An 18,311-nucleotide genomic window follows, 5' to 3' on the forward strand; every position below is an offset into this window, starting at 1 on the left:
ATATATATATATATATATATATATATAAAAACAGATTGCTTGGAGAACAGAGACGCACCATTTAGTCAATCATATGTTTATTGTCTTCATCAGTTAAAACGTCCAACCTGTGTTTGATTCAGCTGCTGTAACACCAGCATATGCCTTTGAATTCCTGGAACAATTTCATTTATTTATTATTATTATATATTTTTTCACTTATGATTTTACGGCACGAGGGCGCCCTCCGGCTACCATTCTGAATGAAACAGCTACTTCAGGACATCTTATTTTGGGTAAAATATGGAAAATAATACTTTATTAAAATATTATAGTTTTTCTCCAATGTAGAATTATTTATCTCTTTCACAGATGATCCTGACAAAAATTAAATAATAACTGTTAATGATTCAGTAAATATATTAATAATAATCATTGTCAATAATTATTACTTTGTGTAACGTTTTTTTTTTTTTTAGTAATAACTATAATCAGAATTTTTAATAGCCATATTGATATTTAAAAGCAACTTTTTTTGGCCAAATTGTGCAGATCTACACACAGGCAGAGCACACTCAGAGTTCTTTATCATTTCTGGCTAATAAAGAAAAGGTTTATCTGAAAACTCAGATTTAGCTGGTTCAGATTTTTGAATTCAAATGAAGAGAAACTAATGATTAGAGAGATTACACAGAAATTGTGGTAGAAATGGAATCCAAACAGCATCTTTATGGAGCTGAAAAAAGGATGTTCTGACTGCTATACATAATATGGATTGCTGTAGTGTATTAGTATTTGTTTTATAAATGCATTGATGTATGATCACAGACAGACTTGTAAGGTTAAATAATTACAGACTTGGTTGCTTCTGAAATTACTGAGCGTGATCTATCCTTAATAGCCTACAGTATCTCACAGAAGTGAATACACCCCTCACATTTTTGTAAATATTTTATCATCTTTTCATGTGACAACACTGAAGAAATGACACTTTGCTACAGGGTAAAGCAGTGAGTGTACATCTTGTGTAACAGTGTCAATTTACTGTCCCCTCAAAATAACTCAACACACAGACATTAATGTCTAAACGGCTGGCCACAAAAGTGTGTACACCCCTTAGGCTTTGCCACACTAATACATTATTGTTTGAAACTGCATCTTTTTCTCTCCGTTTTGGCCTTTCGTCCACACGGAGATGGCATTTTTGGTCAAGGAAAATGTAGCTTTTTGAAAACGCTCTCCAAAGTGGATACATTTGAAAACGCTGTTTTCGCGTTGTAGTGTGGACTGAGAAAACGGAGGCTTTTGAAAACAATGACGCAATTTTACGCATATTACACATATTACAGCACTAGATATCAGTTTTTATACTGGCATTGTGCATATTATGTGCTATAAACTTCCACACTATTACTACAGATGTGTTACTTTGTACACTCTTCATTTTTCAGTCCTGCAAAGGGGAAAGCAAATTTACTCGCAATTGCTATTTGTGGCAAAACATGAGGGCAGTTGCGTTTTAGATCAGACATACAATCGTGAGTGTGTGCGACCTGGACGCGTCAGTGAATGGTGGCTTCTTTGAGCAAATAAAATAATCCTGTCAGAAGAACCGCCTAAAACGAATCATGTCTGTTCTGTGTATCATATGGAGTTAGCTTCTTTTTAGGCTTTGCACATGCAGAGAAAGCAAATTTAATGTTTTCTGATGTTTCGCAGTGTGGATGAAAAAGTTTACAAAACGCTTGAAAACGGAGAGCGTTTTAAAATGAAAACGTTGTTTTCAAATGTGTCTGGATTAATGTAGATGTAGCCTAAGTGAAAATTTCCAAACATCCCAGAAGGAAGCCTCTTCTAAAGTTGATGCACAAGAAAGCCTGCAAACAGTTTGCTGAAGACAAGCAGACTTAGGACATGGATTACTGGAACCATGCCCTGTGGTCTGATGACACCAACATAAACTTATTTGTTTCACAAGCGTGTGTGGCAGGATCCGTGTGAGGAGTACACAGACAAGTGTGTCTTGTCTAGTGTGTGGGTGGAGGAATCATGGTCTGGGGCTGCATGAGTGCTGCCGGCACATACTGTGACATACTGAAGCAGAGCATGATCCCCTCCCTTCAGAGACTGGGCCGCAGGGCAGTATTCTAACATGATAAAGCCCCCAAACACACCTTTAAGCCTTGCTGTGGTATTTGATATCCTATATAATTTTATTGTAAATATACAGAGAGGAAAATTGCAGTAGCGATGGTCAGCTGACTGAAGTTATCAAGTATGCTGCTGTTTGCAGATTTAGCGGATTTGTGTCATCACAGACATCACACTCTCGAGTCAAATGCACAAAGTCTGAACTACCGAGGACACAAGTCCAAAATCAGCGTACTTGGTATTGAGAAACGCTCGCAGACCTACGTAACCAGTCTATTTGCCTAATCTTCCCGGTACTTTAAACCGCGGTGGAAATGCAGAAAGCAACAGATCTGGGGGGGAAAAAGTTCCTGGTACAAATGATACGGGTAATTTCGGTGGAAACGCTGCAAATGATTTCTTCAGAGTTTGACTGTTTTGCTATTGCAGGGCATTTTAATATTCACATAGATAATGCAGAAAACAAAACTACAAAAGAAATGATAATGGTTCTAAACACTTTTGACCTGATTCAGCATGTGCATGGACCCACACACAAAGGTGGACACACTCTGGATCTAATCATCAGTAGTGGTCTAAACATTTCATCCATTGTTATTAAGGACGTAGCACTATCTGATCACTTCTGTATTTTCTTTGATATTTTGATCTCTGCTACCACTGAATCTAGATCTGTTTATGAGATGCATAAATGAGAACACAAGTGTACTATTTATGGAGGCTATATCTTTAACACCAAGCATTTCTGCAGACACTGTTGATATTCTCCTTGATTCCTTCAACTCAAAAGTTAAGAATGTTATTGATGATATTGCTCCAATAATAGTCAGTAAGAAAACAAACAGACAGAAATCAGTTTGGAGAAGATCAACAGCAGTTCAGAGTTAGACTATTGCTGTGTTTCCACCGCAGGAACTTTACTCAGGAACTAGGGACTTTGGCCTGGTACTCTATGTGTTTCCACCGCAGGAACCAGGAACTAAAAGTTCAGGGTAAAAAAAATGCCCCTCAGAAAGTCCCTGCTGGCGAGGTGGTACTTTTCAAAGTTCCGGAACTTTCGGGGGCGGGACTTGGGCACTAAACATCCTGATTGGTTGAGTTCACGCAGCATTGGTTGGGTTCAACCACCAGTTATTCGGATCATTTTCAAAATATCACTGTTATATCACATTTCCACCGAAATTACCCGTAACATTTGTACAACACAGTGTTAACAGTTTCAGTGATTTTAATGGGAGTTTCTGAGAGTGATTGAAATCTAGACTGTCAGTGAAAATGATCTTTAATTATGTAAATGTTATTTGCTCTCTTTCTGAACAATGAAAGATTAGTAGCAATATTTATATCACATTAACTTTCAATGTTAAATTCACATTTAATATAAAGTCAGTCGTATTAAAAATATGTTATGGCATGACACCTATATCTGTTACTTAAGTAAACAAGACAGGGTTTTATAATAAATAACATAAATTGGAGTAAAGGCTGGTGAAATATATACATTTATACACACACTCATACATGACATACATTTTATCTATATATCTAAATAAAAATAGGCTCCGTATATATGACCCAAAATAACTAGTAACTAACTACTTGAGTAGATTTTTTTATCCGATACTCTTTTACTCTTACTCAAGTAACTATTCAAGACTAGTACTTTTACTTGAGTAAATATTTCTAGAATTACTTTCACTTTTACTTGAGTAAAGTTTTTGGGTACTCTACCCACCTCTGATAATAACATAATACTAGAGAGACTGGAAAACTGGGTCGGGCTTTCTGGGATGGTACTCAAATGGTTCAGGTCATACTTAGAAGGGAGAGGCTATTATGTGAGTATAGGAGAGCATAAGTCTAAGTGGACGTCAATGACATGTGGAGTCCCACAAGGCTCAATTCTAGCACCGCTCTTGTTTAGCCTGTATATGCTTCCACTAAGTCAAATAATGAGAAAGAACCAAATTGCCTATTACAGCTATGCTGATGATACCCAGATTTACCTAGCCTTATCTCCAAATGACTACAGCCCCATTGACTCCCTCTGCCAATGCATTGATGAAATTAATAGTTGGATGTGCCAGAACTTTCTTCAGTTAAACAAGGAAAAAACAAAGTCATTGCATTTGGAAACAAAGATGAAGTGTTCAAGGTGAATGCATACCTTGACTCTAGGTATTCAAACAACTAAAAATCAAGTCAGGAATCTTGGTGTGATTCTCGACACAGATCTTAGTTTCAGTAGTCATGTCAAAGCAGTAACTAAATCAGCATACTATCATTTAAAAAACATTGCAAGAATTAGATGTTTTATTTCCAGCCAAGACTTGGAGAAACTTGTTCATGCCTTTATCACCAGCAGGGTGGACTACTGTAATGGGCTCCTCACCGTTCTTCCCAAAAAGACCATTAGACAGCTGCAGCTCATCCAGAACGCTGCTGCCAGGATTCTGACTAGAACCAGAAAATCTGAGCATATCACACCAGTGCTCAGGTCCTTACACTGGCTTCCAGTTACATTTAGGATTGATTGATTTTAAAGTACTTTTACTCGTCACTAAATGACCTAGGACCGAAATATATTGCAGATATGTTCACTGAATATAAACCTAACAGAGCACTCAGATCACTAGGATCAAGTCAGTTAGAAATACCAAGGGTTCAAAAACAAGGGGAGTCCTCCTTTAGTTACTATGCTGCCCGCAGTTGGAATCAGCTTCCAGAAGAGATCAGATGTGCCAAAACACTTTTTTTTTGTAATGTAAATTCATTTTAAATAAGTACTTTTTTCATAAGTTTTAAAATTGCTTGTTTTATTCTTGTTATTATTTTTCTTCATTATTATTTTACTTTATTTTATGTAAAGCACTTTGAATTACCATTGTGTACGAAATGTGCTATATAAATAAACTTGCCTTGCCTTCCCATGATCAATCTGCATAACAGTGACTGTAAAATATGTATTACTATATTACATGTTTTGAGTTTGGATATTACATAACCCCCATAAACTCAACCACCAACCATTAATGAGCGCTAGAACACTGCTTTCATTGTCATTATCAATTAGTGTCTGAAGCAGAATAGCCTATTGTTAAAAAGAGAGTATGATATTGCTGTCCACTGATCTAAGAATAAGATCGCTCAAGTGTTTTCAGATGTGTGTGAAAAGCAGCGCGCTCCTGGGTTCGTGTCGCTGAGTCTGAAGAGCAGCACAAGTGCCCTCGGTCTCCTCCACCTCCGTGTTGGTCACCCACCCTCGCGAGCCCGTCTCCCCCTCCTCCCCGAGCATGTGGGTACGGATGGATGGCGCACAGGCCCGTCTGAACGGACAATAAAGCGCAAAGACGCTGGTGAGTTCTTCTTTCTCTGCGATATTCCGCATTAGATTATCCGCGTTATGGCGCGGCACAGGATGTATGAAGGGATAAATGTGCAGCTGTGTGTTCACGTGAGGAGCGTTTGTGTGCGCATCACCTCCTGCCAACCGCGTCTTCAGCAGCATCCTTTAAACCTCAAGTGTTTCCTTCTTACACAGACGCAAACGACTGCACGTGCCATCTCTGGGTACGAACTGGGTATGATCTGGGCATAAGGATTTATTCATTAATGATTTTGCTATTAAATGACACTTTTTATATTAAATGACAATGTGTGCTGTGGAAATGCGGATGCACGTAAAGAAAAATAAGACAGAGCTGTCAATGGAGGAGATCTAGGCTATGTGTCTGGACCTCCGATTTAAGTCATAAGGGAACATTTCTAATTGAAGATGCGAACCAATGCAAGGGTATCGATTTATACTCTGCGCAATGAACCGATACTGATCATGCGATGGCATGCGGTTCATGATGTGGAAATGATATTACATAATGCATGAACACATACTATATATATATATATAAATATATCTTATTTTAATACAGTATATGCAATTTTATTATCGTAGCATGTATAAAATGTATTATTAAAAAAAAAGCCCAATCACTAAATCAGAATTTATTTGAGATATTAATGAAAATTCACTGAAAATGTGCTTGTTTATTTATTATATTATTTCTATGTTTATATATACCTATATCACACTTAGTCCTTTTCGCTATCTAATTATACCATCTGTTATAATGAGAGGTGTAAAAACTGACAGGGTAGCACAAATCGTCAGAACACCTGTCCATACATGGTTGGTACTTGTTAGGGTTTGACACAGCAGTGTGCAACATTATAAACATGAATTGGCCTTTTGTAATTGAATTTGTAGTTGAAATGTAACATTATTATTGACTTGAAAGTTACCAAAGTGCAGGAAGAACTCAAATCTTACTCTAATCCTCTAAAAACTCAAATAAATCATGTCACATTGGTAAAACTCAATATAATCAGGCTGAGTCCGTCATATTCAGTAAATTAACAGGTCATTTAGATGTTACACTTTGCAGGTTGTTTTACCAAAAATTATACAGAAGAGGGAAATTATGAGATTTCATTTATAAAGTAGGATATGATAGCCAGTTCAGTTCAGTCAAACCATTTGATTTTTAACATCCATACACTTGCAAAGACTAATAACTTTTTTTTCGAATGTCTAGTTTTCTCACTGCCAGTCAATGAAGTCCACAGAAACTCTCTCTCCCTGCTCTAAATGGAGCCACCCTAAAAAAAGGTTAGGTTACTTCACAAAACCCAGATTATTACATTTGCACCATTTGGTTTTATCTCATTAATACATCATAATAAACAGCAAATTTACTAGAGATTCAGCACCATAATATTGTTTACATTTTTAAGTGTATTGGAGTTCATTTATATAGTACATTATACATACACAATACTGACGTATTCAATTTAATATCAACTAATGAATGCATATTTTGTCAAATCATAATTTAATTTGTTATAAGTTTGATCATAATTTTGTAATTCCAATCCAACTTCTTTTTTGTTTAGTTGAAATGGAGGATGAAGATGGTATTTGTTTATTTGATGTTTTGTGGTAAGTGTTGTTATATACAGTTAAATGAATTCTCTTAGTTTGAACAGAAGATTTGCATTGATATTTTGCCCATATGTTAACTTTTAAATGTTTTACTTTGAAACAGTGACCCTCAAGCTCTGAATGATTTTCTTCATGGGACAAATGAGGTATGGAGGGATTATAATATTACAGTGTGGCTTTAATCTGTAAAGGTGCCATAGAATGCATTATTATGCACAATATATTAAATTGTTTTCTGAAGTCCCCAGAAGCAGCAGTCCGCTCTGATGATGTGTATGTCCCCTTTAAATGAAAATGAGCTGATGCTCCCGCCTCCCTTCCGGTGTTGACAAGTCTGTGGTTTTCATGCTGAATTGGGCTACTTTAACACTGTTGCCATGGGTCCGTGGTTGAATCAACCCCAATAACATGAAACTTATCCCCCAGGATGCGATTTTTACGATTTTGCAATTGGGCTAGTTTTGAGTAGCAATTGGGTTGGTTTTGTTATGAAAATCTGGCAACCCTGCTCCCTTCTCAGAAGAGGGCGGAGCTTCAAGAGCTCATGCTCATGTGCATACCTGTGTTATGGTGGCCGTGTTACTGACCTCACACATTGCTTCCAAATGCAATTATCTATCACATTACTATTCACAATCATTCTGGTAGCACTTGAAGGCAGCATTAATGAAAACAGGCATTGACAATGGTAGCTTTAGCAACATTAGCCTTACAGAGAGTCAAGAATCTCTTTTGAAAAACAAAATATGATGCATGATGCTTATTTTGTCTGGAGTCTGGACATTTGCACACAAAGCATTGGTATTGATCCCTCTTTCGGAAGCAATCTTTGCACAACTCCAGCACTGAACTGACCCTCGTTTGTGAGGCAGTCCGGTGTAAAATGTTAGCAGAAACGTATATGACTTTTCCATGTTTTTTTCTGGGACATTTCCTTCAAAAAAGAAATATAACCACCATGTCCTCAGCGGTCTACAGAGACTCGTAGGTTTGTTGGTGCATTCCAACACATGACACTTTTAAAGGCTCTTTGGCACTCACATTGTGCCTCCAGCAGCTACAGCAAGAGAACAGTAATGGCGGACTGCTGCTTCTCACTCAGGGCTGTGTATATGCTAATAGGGCAGAGAGCATCAAAGATGGGTGGGACTTTCACTGATTATGTCATCATAGTCTGGAACTGCTTGCGTGGATTCTTACCATTATAGGCTGGTTGTTTTCACACACTGCGGCCACACAACCTATGTTCAAACACCTTATAAAAGTGATTTTTGCATTATATGTCACCTTTAATGTTAGTAACATTAGTGACTATCTGTTAACAGTACTTTCGCCAAACTTGTTTTATCCCATGCAATTAACTGTCCATCCTCCCTTCTGTTCAAACAGCTGCCAAGTGGAGACTTACTCATTGATTTATCCTCTGGAGAGCCGTCACTCTTCACAGACACTCCAGTGAGTCTAGACCTCTCTCCCCATGGAAGAGGGAGCATTTAGATTTGTTTCAGCTTGGACCTCCCATAACATGCCTGTCTGTCTAAAAAAACAAACACTTTTTTAGTTCCAATAGAATGGATTTGTGACTACGCTTTAAAATAGTGTTTTAAGCTTTAAATAATGTTTAAATGCTTTTAACAGATTAACAAACCTTTAACATGATTGTTGTGACCGTTCTGCAGAGCCCCGCGTCTCTGTTAGCAGATGATGCTTGTTCTCAGGACACTCCAGTCTCTTGCTGTGTGGATCTCTCCTTTCTGGAGGAGGCACTGCTGGCATCACCGGGATCCTCACTTGGAAGTGGAGGTCCAGAGGTGCAAGAAGATCCCAATGTCCAACTAGTGGAACAGCAGAAAGAGCCAGAAGAGATCTGTGACTTTCTCCAGCAGAGTCTCCAGGAGCCTGAGATCACAGAAGACACTCTTCCTTTAGAGACAGCAGAAACTATCCAGTTTGGTTTGTCTGGCACATCCATTCCTTTGCCTTCAACACCGTATTTCTCCAAACCATTGACCCTTCCTGGCTTGAACTCTTTACCAAAGGGCACTCAACCTGCAGTGGAGCCTCCTCAGCCATCTTTGTTAGCTGTTGGCCTAGGCTGTCCCTCACTCAAACCTCCAGGAACGCAGTTAATAAGTCTACTTCCTGGTAATGTCTTCCCTGCACCTCCACTCGAGGCATCCTTTTCTCTTGATTCAGCACAACGCACCAGCATGATTATCCAAAAGACCCTACCAGCCCACCACATGTTGGCCTCCACCGTTAGAACAATTACCCCATCAGGGGTCATGTTACAAAAAAAACCTCTACCCATTCAGCCTAAGTTACCAGTAAGCATCCAGCCCAGGCTCGTGCAGATCAGTCCAAGGCCACCAGGACAAAAACCATTACCAGGATTTACCTTCATCTCAACAAAGACATCACAGAGTGTCTTGTTATCCCCTTCTGTTAACTTAAAACACTCTTTACAAGCACAGACCGCTACAAGTGTCAGCAAACCTGTTAGCTCCAATCTGGTTGGTCAGAGAGGCCCCATTGTCATTCAGCCCCAGGATCCTATTCAGGCCAAGACACAATTCATTCTGCCGAGCCAAACACCTGCAACTTTGTCCAAGTCTGCCAGCATCCCAAGGTGTATTCTTAGTACACCAAGCAATCAGGTGTCTAACAAACCCAGTGTTGACAATTCTCATATTGTGACTGTACGGTCAAATCAAATCAACTTCAGCCCCATTTTAACCTCCGCATCTGGACAGCTCACCTTAAAACAAGGGGCTCTTCTTTCAGGGTCCTTACCAATTCGGTCAACACCTCCTACAGTCTTCCAGATGCCAACACAGCTAGCAGGGACCAATGCACCTCAAGTGCAGGGGCAGCATGATGCGGTAGTTCAAAACACTGATGGAAACCAGATCACATTGATCAATAATGCCAATATCCTTATTCCTGATTTGACCACCGTACCAATAGAAAACGGTCAGTCTATGATACAAAGTGTGCCTTTGGTGCCTCAAGCCCAAAGTGCTCGAATAAGTGAACCTGAGGGAAAGGCATGTCTTACCCAGAACTCTGTGCTTCTCTTGCCCGAGAGAACAACAGAAGCCCAACAGGAGAAAATCAATAAACCGTTTCAAGTGAGTTTCTGTTGTAACAATGTTAGGCATGGTCTTTATTTTCTTAAAAATTATTATATTATGTTTCAGAATCGTATTTGTTATTGTTCAATTTTAAAATTTGTTGCTTATTATGTTTGTTCAATGTTTCTGTTCACTTCAGGAGAGCGGATTGCTTCCTCCAACTTCAGTAGAAGCACCTGTTGCAGAGATACACCCTCTGTCCTCTCCAGTATCAACTCTACTACAGTCATCACCTGATATTAGTTTTAACCCTAAGACAGTGTTGTCATTATCGCCCCAGCTGATTAACCAGACAGGAGAGCATAACCCATTAAATCGTAATCAGGCTTTAGTGCATCCTTCTCAACAGGTAAATTAAAACTGTGCTCTGTTAATTCAATTGCATTCTAACACAGATTTGAATTGTAACAGCATATAAGGAATGTATCCTCTACTTCTTCAGTAAATACAAAATATATGTCTTTCCCTGCAGTTTCCACAAAAACCGTCAGCCAGCCAAGATCTCCTAGCTGCAACTCTGCTTGTGCAAATGGACAACCATATCTCTGCTTCTGTAGGTGAAGCTGAGGACTCGCTTTCATCCTTGACTGCATCTGAGACTTTCTCTTCCTTGTGTGAGAGTGAACAGATTCTTATGCCAACGTGCCATGATTCAGAGCACACAGATATTCTTTTGCAGTCTCCTATTGGCCAGCGCTCTGTAAAGACCACAGACACAGACTCCATGAAAGGCTCGACAACTCCAGTCTCAGATGAGCAGGATTCCTCTGTTTTAATTGCTCTTGGTGCTGACCCCGAGTGTCAAGGGGGGCCAGTGATGAATAAGAGCCATTCCTCTTCCTTAGAGAAGTTGTTTATGTGTCTGGAGCAATTGGGCCAAAGTCATGTGTTAACTGAGCTAAGCAGAACCTCAACCGAGTCAACCGACCACGAGTACAAGCAGCAATATGGTGAACATGACACAGGTAAATTCTTAAATGAGACTAACTTTCCATCAGTAACAATTAATATTATTGCTCTGATTGTATTTTTATTGCTGGATTTTTGACTATTGCTACAAATATACCCATGCTACTTAAGACTAGTTCTGTGGACCAGTCACACACACATATACACACACATATATACATATACATATGTAAACAATGTTATAATCATTCTCATCCAATTTTGGCTTCAAATTTATACCTCCCCTAATTAGAGCTCACAGTCCCGAGGAGCACTGGGATAATCTCTTTTAGTCAGCGTGAGTTACAGGAGAAGGTAAATCTCGGACCCAGGCTGCTTGCCCAGGACAGGGAGACCTACTCAACATTTCAGAAGAACCAGGTAAAGGTGCAAAAGAAATGTGAAGTCTTAGTCAGATTATGCTAGATTTCAGGAAGATGGGACATTTCGAATGGATTCAGAATTTCAAAGTCATTCTGGATTTGAAGTGTGTTATTAAAATTCCCTCCATGTCACAGATTCCATCTGCAGGTGTGGATCCAAAAGAGGAGAAACTGAGACTAACAAAGAGGCAACACAGGTGAGTAAAATAGATTTAATCAGTAGCATCCTTATTCTATGAAGAGATCAGTATGAATTCAAAAACGTTTTAAATTGAAAATGCCAAAGTCAGGGCTGTAACTCAGAAGAAATTGTGTTGTTAGACTTGTATAGCCAGACCTTCAGACTGACGGCAGAATGGCCAAGGCCCACCCAAAAGGCCATATGAATGTCAAGTAAAGCAACCATCATGTTGCTTTTCATGCTGTGTCATGTTTAGGGGCGTGGAAATGTCCCCACAATAACAGTGTGTAAAACACTTGGACATATTTTAAAGATTCTATGCCGCAGACTTTAAATATTAAACATACTTTTGAAAATCCAGAGTTAAGTTAGTTGATTAGCTGATCCTAAGTGCTCTTTGTCAGTTATAAACACGATGGCTTTTTCTTCCATGAGGCATTGGCATCACACCATTTTGGTCTCCAAGCGGAATGTTAAAGACACACACATCTCACGGAAATTTTGTATAATTTAAACAATCCGATAAAGGCTTCGAAACTCCTGAAGCGTTTCCAATTTTTGGCGATATGCATCAGACGTTCAACTAACGATTCGTGGGGGTGACCTGAGGCTGAGACTATGGAATAAAAGACAATACATTTCAAGGCACCTTAGGTTAGGAATTATATTTTGCATATTGTTAACACTACAACGTAAATATATTTAAATTCTGTTTTGTTGGTGTCTTACACCACAGGTTTGAGGTAGCGATTGGACGGTTGATACCGGGCTCCAGTGCATTATGGGAAGGTTGGGACAGCTGGTTTGGGAAAAAAAGACTTGGTTGTGTTTACCACTTATTTTGGATTCAGCAGAATAGTTTTGTGTCAACTCTAACCCCAACACCAGACAGAAACTGAACGCACAACACACACCTCTAATGCATTTAACTATGTTCTAGAACCCAAAACGAACATCTGTGTATAGATCCCACTGCAGGAACTAACCCCAGTTTCAGGAACAATCTTGTTCTTTTCACACAAATGTAACTATTTGGTCTTTGAGTCACACTCCGAACCTTGTTAGATGCATTGTTAGTATTTTATGCCCGTTTTAAACACTGGATCCCTCTACCAAAATAATGCCTGAATTAATTTCATCAATACCATTTACATCTGTCCAGTACAACTCCCAGTAATGAAAGACAAACTTTTAGATGTACAATGGAAACATTGCCAAGTGCAAGGCCATTAGGTCTAATAGGTGGAGGCAAGTCCTGAACAAGACATATTTTTCTGTGGTACTTTAAGAGAGAATCAAACCAGAATCAAAGGGTCTCATTCTGCTTGTTAACTTGTTGGAGAAAATACTGTATTCAGATTGTATACACATATTGAGATTATGGAGTTACAGTAGCTTTCATACATTCATTGACATATAGGGTGCTACACTGAGTCAGAAGGGCATCCTGAGACGCTTGTACACTTTAAGACAAACTGGAGATGTTGACAAGGAGCATAAATGCTATTAATAAAAACTGATTAGAGATGGAACATAAGAAGGTGGTTAAAGCTCAAGGCCGACAATCTCAAGGAGATTGACATTGCAGTCCTTGTCAACTCAAGTCTAACAGCGACTCTTTTTTTCAAGTGCGACCTCCTTTCATGAACGACAATTCTTTGCTTTTTTAATTTCTAGGGCATTTTTTTTTTTTTTTATAAATTAATATATGTATATGTGTGTGTGTGTGTGTTTCTGTTTGTGCAAAGCTTTCCATCAAAAAAAAAAAAAAAATATAGAAATATTAGCTCAGGTCAAGAAACGTTGTTACTGTCGAGTTCTGATGCCTTTATTATCATCTTCATGTAAGATGAGACTCCACGAACAGTGAAGAAAGACCAAGATAAAGCTTTTCTTTTTCTAGGACACCTTAGTGATATTCCAAAAATTCAGAAACCAGATATAATTTTTGATATATATAGCAAAACTGTAATAATGTGAGAAATGTTGAAGGTGTCTGAATAAATGTAGGTTTGATTGTATATTTCATTTTTACATTGAAGACTATCCACTGCTATTTTACATTAATTATTTGGTTTCTGTACCTTGCCACCTACAAACTTAAAAAAAAAAACTTAAACATTGGTGTGAATCAGGCATAATGTTGTTTGCACCTTGTGCAATGTGGAATTAGTTTACAGCTTTTTCAAGCACTTTGTGATACATTTTGGAAACAGGAGATGAGCCCCTTTTCTAATGCACCACCAACTTGATAAAACCCTTCTCAAAGACTTACTGTTTGTCAATTTTATTTGGGTAACACACATATTCTGAATGCCTTCGGCAGAATTCGAATGAGCCATTTCAATCTAGATTAATCTAGATTAATTTCAAGATCACAGTGAGATTAATCTAGATTAAAAAAAAATAATCTATGCCCACCTCTAATTAATATATATATATATATATATATATATATATATATATATATATATATAATAAACATGGTCATCTACAAAGTTGCTATTTAATGTGCACAAATTAATTTAACATGGAAATACTTCATGTATTTGCAGGTTCAAACAGCAGCTGTTTTTGGACCACAGTGCTGTTCTCAACCCAAACACTTCGGCTCCATTTGTTTCAGTGGAGGACGCTTTGAGGCATTTGTTGCCATACCATTCTTGTGCTAGAGCTCTACCCAACCAGGCTGACTTTATTTCAGGTTTGACTGCAATCATGAAGTTTGTATTTAAAGGGGTCATATGATGCTTTTTTTTAAAGATCATGATTTTTTGTATTTGGTGTTACAGAATATGTTGAGACATGCTTTAATGTTCAAAAAACATTTCAAATACACTATTGTAGGTCCTCTATGCCCGGGCTCTCTAAAACACATTGTTTCACTTTGTGACCTCTCTCTCTCTCTGTCTCTCACACACACGCACACAAACACACACACGACTCGCAAAATTCGGCATTTGAACATTCAATCGCAAATACTAAATCTAATGACAAAACATTTACAGTAGCTGACTCAGAAGCACCAGATTGTCGTAGCAAAGTCAGAAGTACCTCCTCTCCTAGGTTCATGAAACAGCCGTCCATAAAATGCGTTGCCGTTCTGTTGTTAGTAATCTTTAAGATCCCTAAATGCATTTACTTTCAGAAGGCCAAATGAAGTGCTTTTGGTTTCTCCTAGAAACACAGCATCTCCCTGACATGACTGCTTCAACACTAACTGTCTTACTGAAAACATGCTATCTTTCTTTGCGTCAACATTTGGGTGGCATTACGAAAATATTTCCAGTGGTGTAGAGATGTGAGGGCGTATTTGAATGAGCCATTTTGGGGGGGGGGGGTGACAGAGTCTTAACTTTGATGAAGAATATCTTTGAATTTGAGACTTTAGTTTTTGCAACTTTACAGATCGTCTTTATGCACCAAGAGATATAACTTGTTACACTCCAAAGAGGAAGGAAAAATTGAAATCGCATCAGATGACCCCTTTAATGTTTGATATAAAATTGTTGTCCTGTAATGGACTCGACATCAAATAAACATGAGAAAATATGTCATTCTTTGTGCAGTGGACAAGCAGTTTGAGTGTGTTTCAGTCGTTCTCTTGAAACGATTCAAAGACATGCTGAACAAGTACAGGAAACAACTTCTGACTGAATCCCAGGTAATATATTTATATATAACTGCACCTCACAAATCCAGAATCACTGACCAAAGTAATTTGTTCTGAAACTCTAAAAATGATTTTGGTTCTCTGGAATATAAAGGATTATTGCTTTCTTCAGCAGGAGAGCCCATCAGCAGAGATGGTGATGCTAGAGCGTTTGTTTCTCCAGTCAGAGACACTCTCCTTGATGGAGGACAGACGCAAAACCAGAAGAGATCCAGGTAACAAGGCACACGATTCTTTTGTGAGCCTATGTTTCTCACTAGCAGGGTTCCTCAAACCCAACCCTGGAGGACCAATGCCCTGCAGCATTTAGTTCAAACCCTGCTCAAACTCAGGAGCCTGTCATAGTTTAATAACGGAAGATCTTCATTAGCTTGCTTAGGTGTCTTTGATTAGGGCTAGAGATAAACTCTGCAGGGTAAGTGACCCTCCAGGGTCAGATTTGAAAAACTCTAATGAAGTGTTGCAATTTTAGCCACAGATTACATCCACTCTGACCTTAAACAGTGAAATGTGAACAGGTTTCATTCTTTTGGTGGTTCAGCAGAGTCCTTTCTTATGACCCGGTCAAAGTACTCATCTCAGCACACCCATGTGCCATCAATCCAGACTGGCCTCGGCGGTTGTCCTCCATCTCCTCCATCATGGACCTTGCAATCGGACAGACCTCCTGGCCTCAAGACATACAGCTCCAGCAGCAAAGGAACAATAGGCCTCACTATCAGACAAGAGTCAGGATCCCCCAAAGTTATCCACAACTCATGTGATGCCTCGCATGTAATCTCTGGGTTAAAACGAAACTACAGCGGGCAGTTAACTAAAGGAGGAGCCATTCAGGGGAAAAATGAATCCCTCAAGCCTCCTTTGTTAAATGTTGCAGAGGACAAAAATGGTCAGAGGCCAGATCAGCCAAACAAGATGAAATTGCACCCTGACATGGAGACAATAAGTACAGGAAGTGATTCGCAGAGCCTCTCTGATTCTGTGGTCACTCAGGACTCAAGGGTGCAAGGCTTGCTTCCAGAGCAGTGCACTCCAGTGTTTAAAAGGAACAAGCTGACTGCTTCGGTAGCAGAGTCTCACAGTTTGCCTGCATTTGTGGAAGACGGGGAACTGAGTGAACACCTGCAAAGTGCTTTAGACAGCATCCTGGAGCTACAACGGCTGCAGGGATCGGTAGCAGGGGTTAAACCCAAGATTCAACAGCCTCGTGCACTGGATCAGGCCATCAGTAGCATGCTAGAAGGACAACTATAAGATGGAAGGATACGCCTGAAGATTCAGGATATTTGGCTTTCACATCCTGCAATCCACATCCAGGAGTGACTCATTTTTATTCATTCATTTTCCTGAGAAAGAAAGTTCTAAGAGAGTAAATATAATTGTGAAGGTTTCTTAAATCTTTGGAATATTTTTGTGGCGATACATTATACTCATTTATGGTCTTTTCAGTTTAAGACGACTTTAAAAAACGAGTACAGTTTGGATATATGTGTATGCCATTTTTAAATGTGAACGTGTCTATAACGAGGTTATTTCTCTTTTGATGGGGACTTTGGTTTGCTTGACGTTGTTTGGTTGTTTTAAATAGGTCTTTACCAAACTCTGGGTCTCCAGAGGAAGCAAACCAGAGTACATTTGGAAACGGCAGCTTTGGTACGGTTCATATGGACGTAATATGGTCTAAAAGCCTTAACCTGTGAAAACTGCCTTTTACAGCAATTGTGAGACTGTACCAAGGCAAATTGCTTGGTCATAACTCAAGCTAAGAAAACACCAGCCAAACGAAGCAAACTGATGTGAAGCAGACTCGGGTCTGCAGTATAAACTCTAGTGTGAAAGCAGCCCATGTGTTGTAGGCACAGACAATTCGGAGAAGGATGTCAGTTCCCACTTGTTTACCCCCAAAGAAAATATACCCTATTTCATCCTAAAGTCACCAGCAAAACCACCAGTGAGATTTTATAAATATGATATCCGTGTACATGTAAATGTAACAGAATCTCCATTGATTATCTGGCAGATGTAAAGTATGTCTTATTCTGTAATGAAGTGTACTGCAAAGGCAATAAGTAACAGATCATTGATAAAATATGGTTGTGCCTCAATCAAAATACATTTTTTTAAGTATTTCCATTGCAGCTGCTTGAAAAGTCACTTCTGATGTTCAACACACACTTAAAAGTGTTAGTTCACCCAAAAATGAAAATTAGGCTGTGTTTACTCACCACTGAGGCATCCTAGGTGTATATGACTTTCATCTTTTAGACAAATACAGTCAGAGTTATATTAAAATTTGTCTTTGATCTTTAAAGCTCTATCATTGTAGTCAGAGGGTGTTGCATTGCTTCAGTCCAAAAGAAGTTAAATAAAAATCATCCATACATAAAATAAAGTCCCTCACATGGCTCCGTGGGGTGAACAAAGGCCTCCTGTAGCAAATCAATGCATTTTTGTAAGAAATATATCCATTATCAAAATGTAATAATCACTTTAATCAAGCTTGCGCTCACTGTTGTAAACGGAAGCAGTTCTGGGATGATGACGCTTTGTGCATGCACCATTCAGAAGTGACACAAGCGGAAACACAGCGGAGAGATCAAAACAAAACAATGTCCACTAATTAGAAGCACAAAATGAGGATTTGTAAAGAAGAATGTGGAAGGATTTTGATACAAGCCAAGAGGAGACTGGTCTTCCCTTGCTAAAGTAAGGAAACTTTGCTCCGGTTAACAAATGTTGGTTTTCATGAGACTCACTGGCGCATGCGCAACGCTGACCTCATACGTCATCCGACTGGAACTGCTTCCATGTATAACAGTGAACGCAAGCTAGATTAAAGTGATTATTACATTTTGAATCTGGA

General features: G+C 38.9%; 1 protein-coding gene across 2 annotated transcripts; it reads left to right on the forward strand.

The window, feature by feature from the left end:
• Positions 1–5,342: 5,342 nt before the first annotated feature.
• LOC113116973 (BRD4-interacting chromatin-remodeling complex-associated protein-like) lies at positions 5,343–17,840 on the forward strand. 2 transcript variants are annotated; one of them, XM_026285288.1, is made up of 14 exons: positions 5,343–5,486; positions 6,723–6,796; positions 7,081–7,126; positions 7,233–7,275; positions 8,519–8,584; positions 8,809–10,260; positions 10,403–10,612; positions 10,736–11,228; positions 11,465–11,592; positions 11,730–11,791; positions 14,331–14,479; positions 15,345–15,439; positions 15,561–15,663; positions 15,990–17,840. In XM_026285288.1, exons 3-14 carry the CDS (start codon positions 7,086–7,088, stop codon positions 16,700–16,702), a joined length of 3,555 nt encoding a protein of 1,184 aa, XP_026141073.1. In that variant the 5' UTR covers positions 5,343–5,486; positions 6,723–6,796; positions 7,081–7,085; the 3' UTR covers positions 16,703–17,840. The 2 variants fall into 2 exon arrangements, with proteins under 2 accessions (XP_026141073.1, XP_026141074.1); XM_026285289.1 differs by having other exon boundaries at positions 15,993–17,840.
• The last annotated feature ends 471 nt before the right edge of the window (positions 17,841–18,311 follow it).

The sequence above is a fragment of the Carassius auratus genome, chromosome 17, assembly GCF_003368295.1.
Source record: "Carassius auratus strain Wakin chromosome 17, ASM336829v1, whole genome shotgun sequence".
NCBI lineage: Eukaryota > Metazoa > Chordata > Actinopteri > Cypriniformes > Cyprinidae > Carassius > Carassius auratus.

Excerpts from the sequence above, each read along its gene's own strand:
- LOC113116973 (XM_026285288.1), top strand. The coding sequence starts at position 7,086 with ATGGAGGATGAAGATGGTATTTGTTTATTTGATGTTTTGTG. Across the intron at positions 11,593-11,729 it reads CAACATTTCAGAAGAACCAG|ATTCCATCTGCAGGTGTGGA; the intron begins GTAAAGGTGCAA and ends TCCATGTCACAG. Across the intron at positions 15,664-15,989 it reads CAAAACCAGAAGAGATCCAG|CAGAGTCCTTTCTTATGACC; the intron begins GTAACAAGGCAC and ends TTGGTGGTTCAG.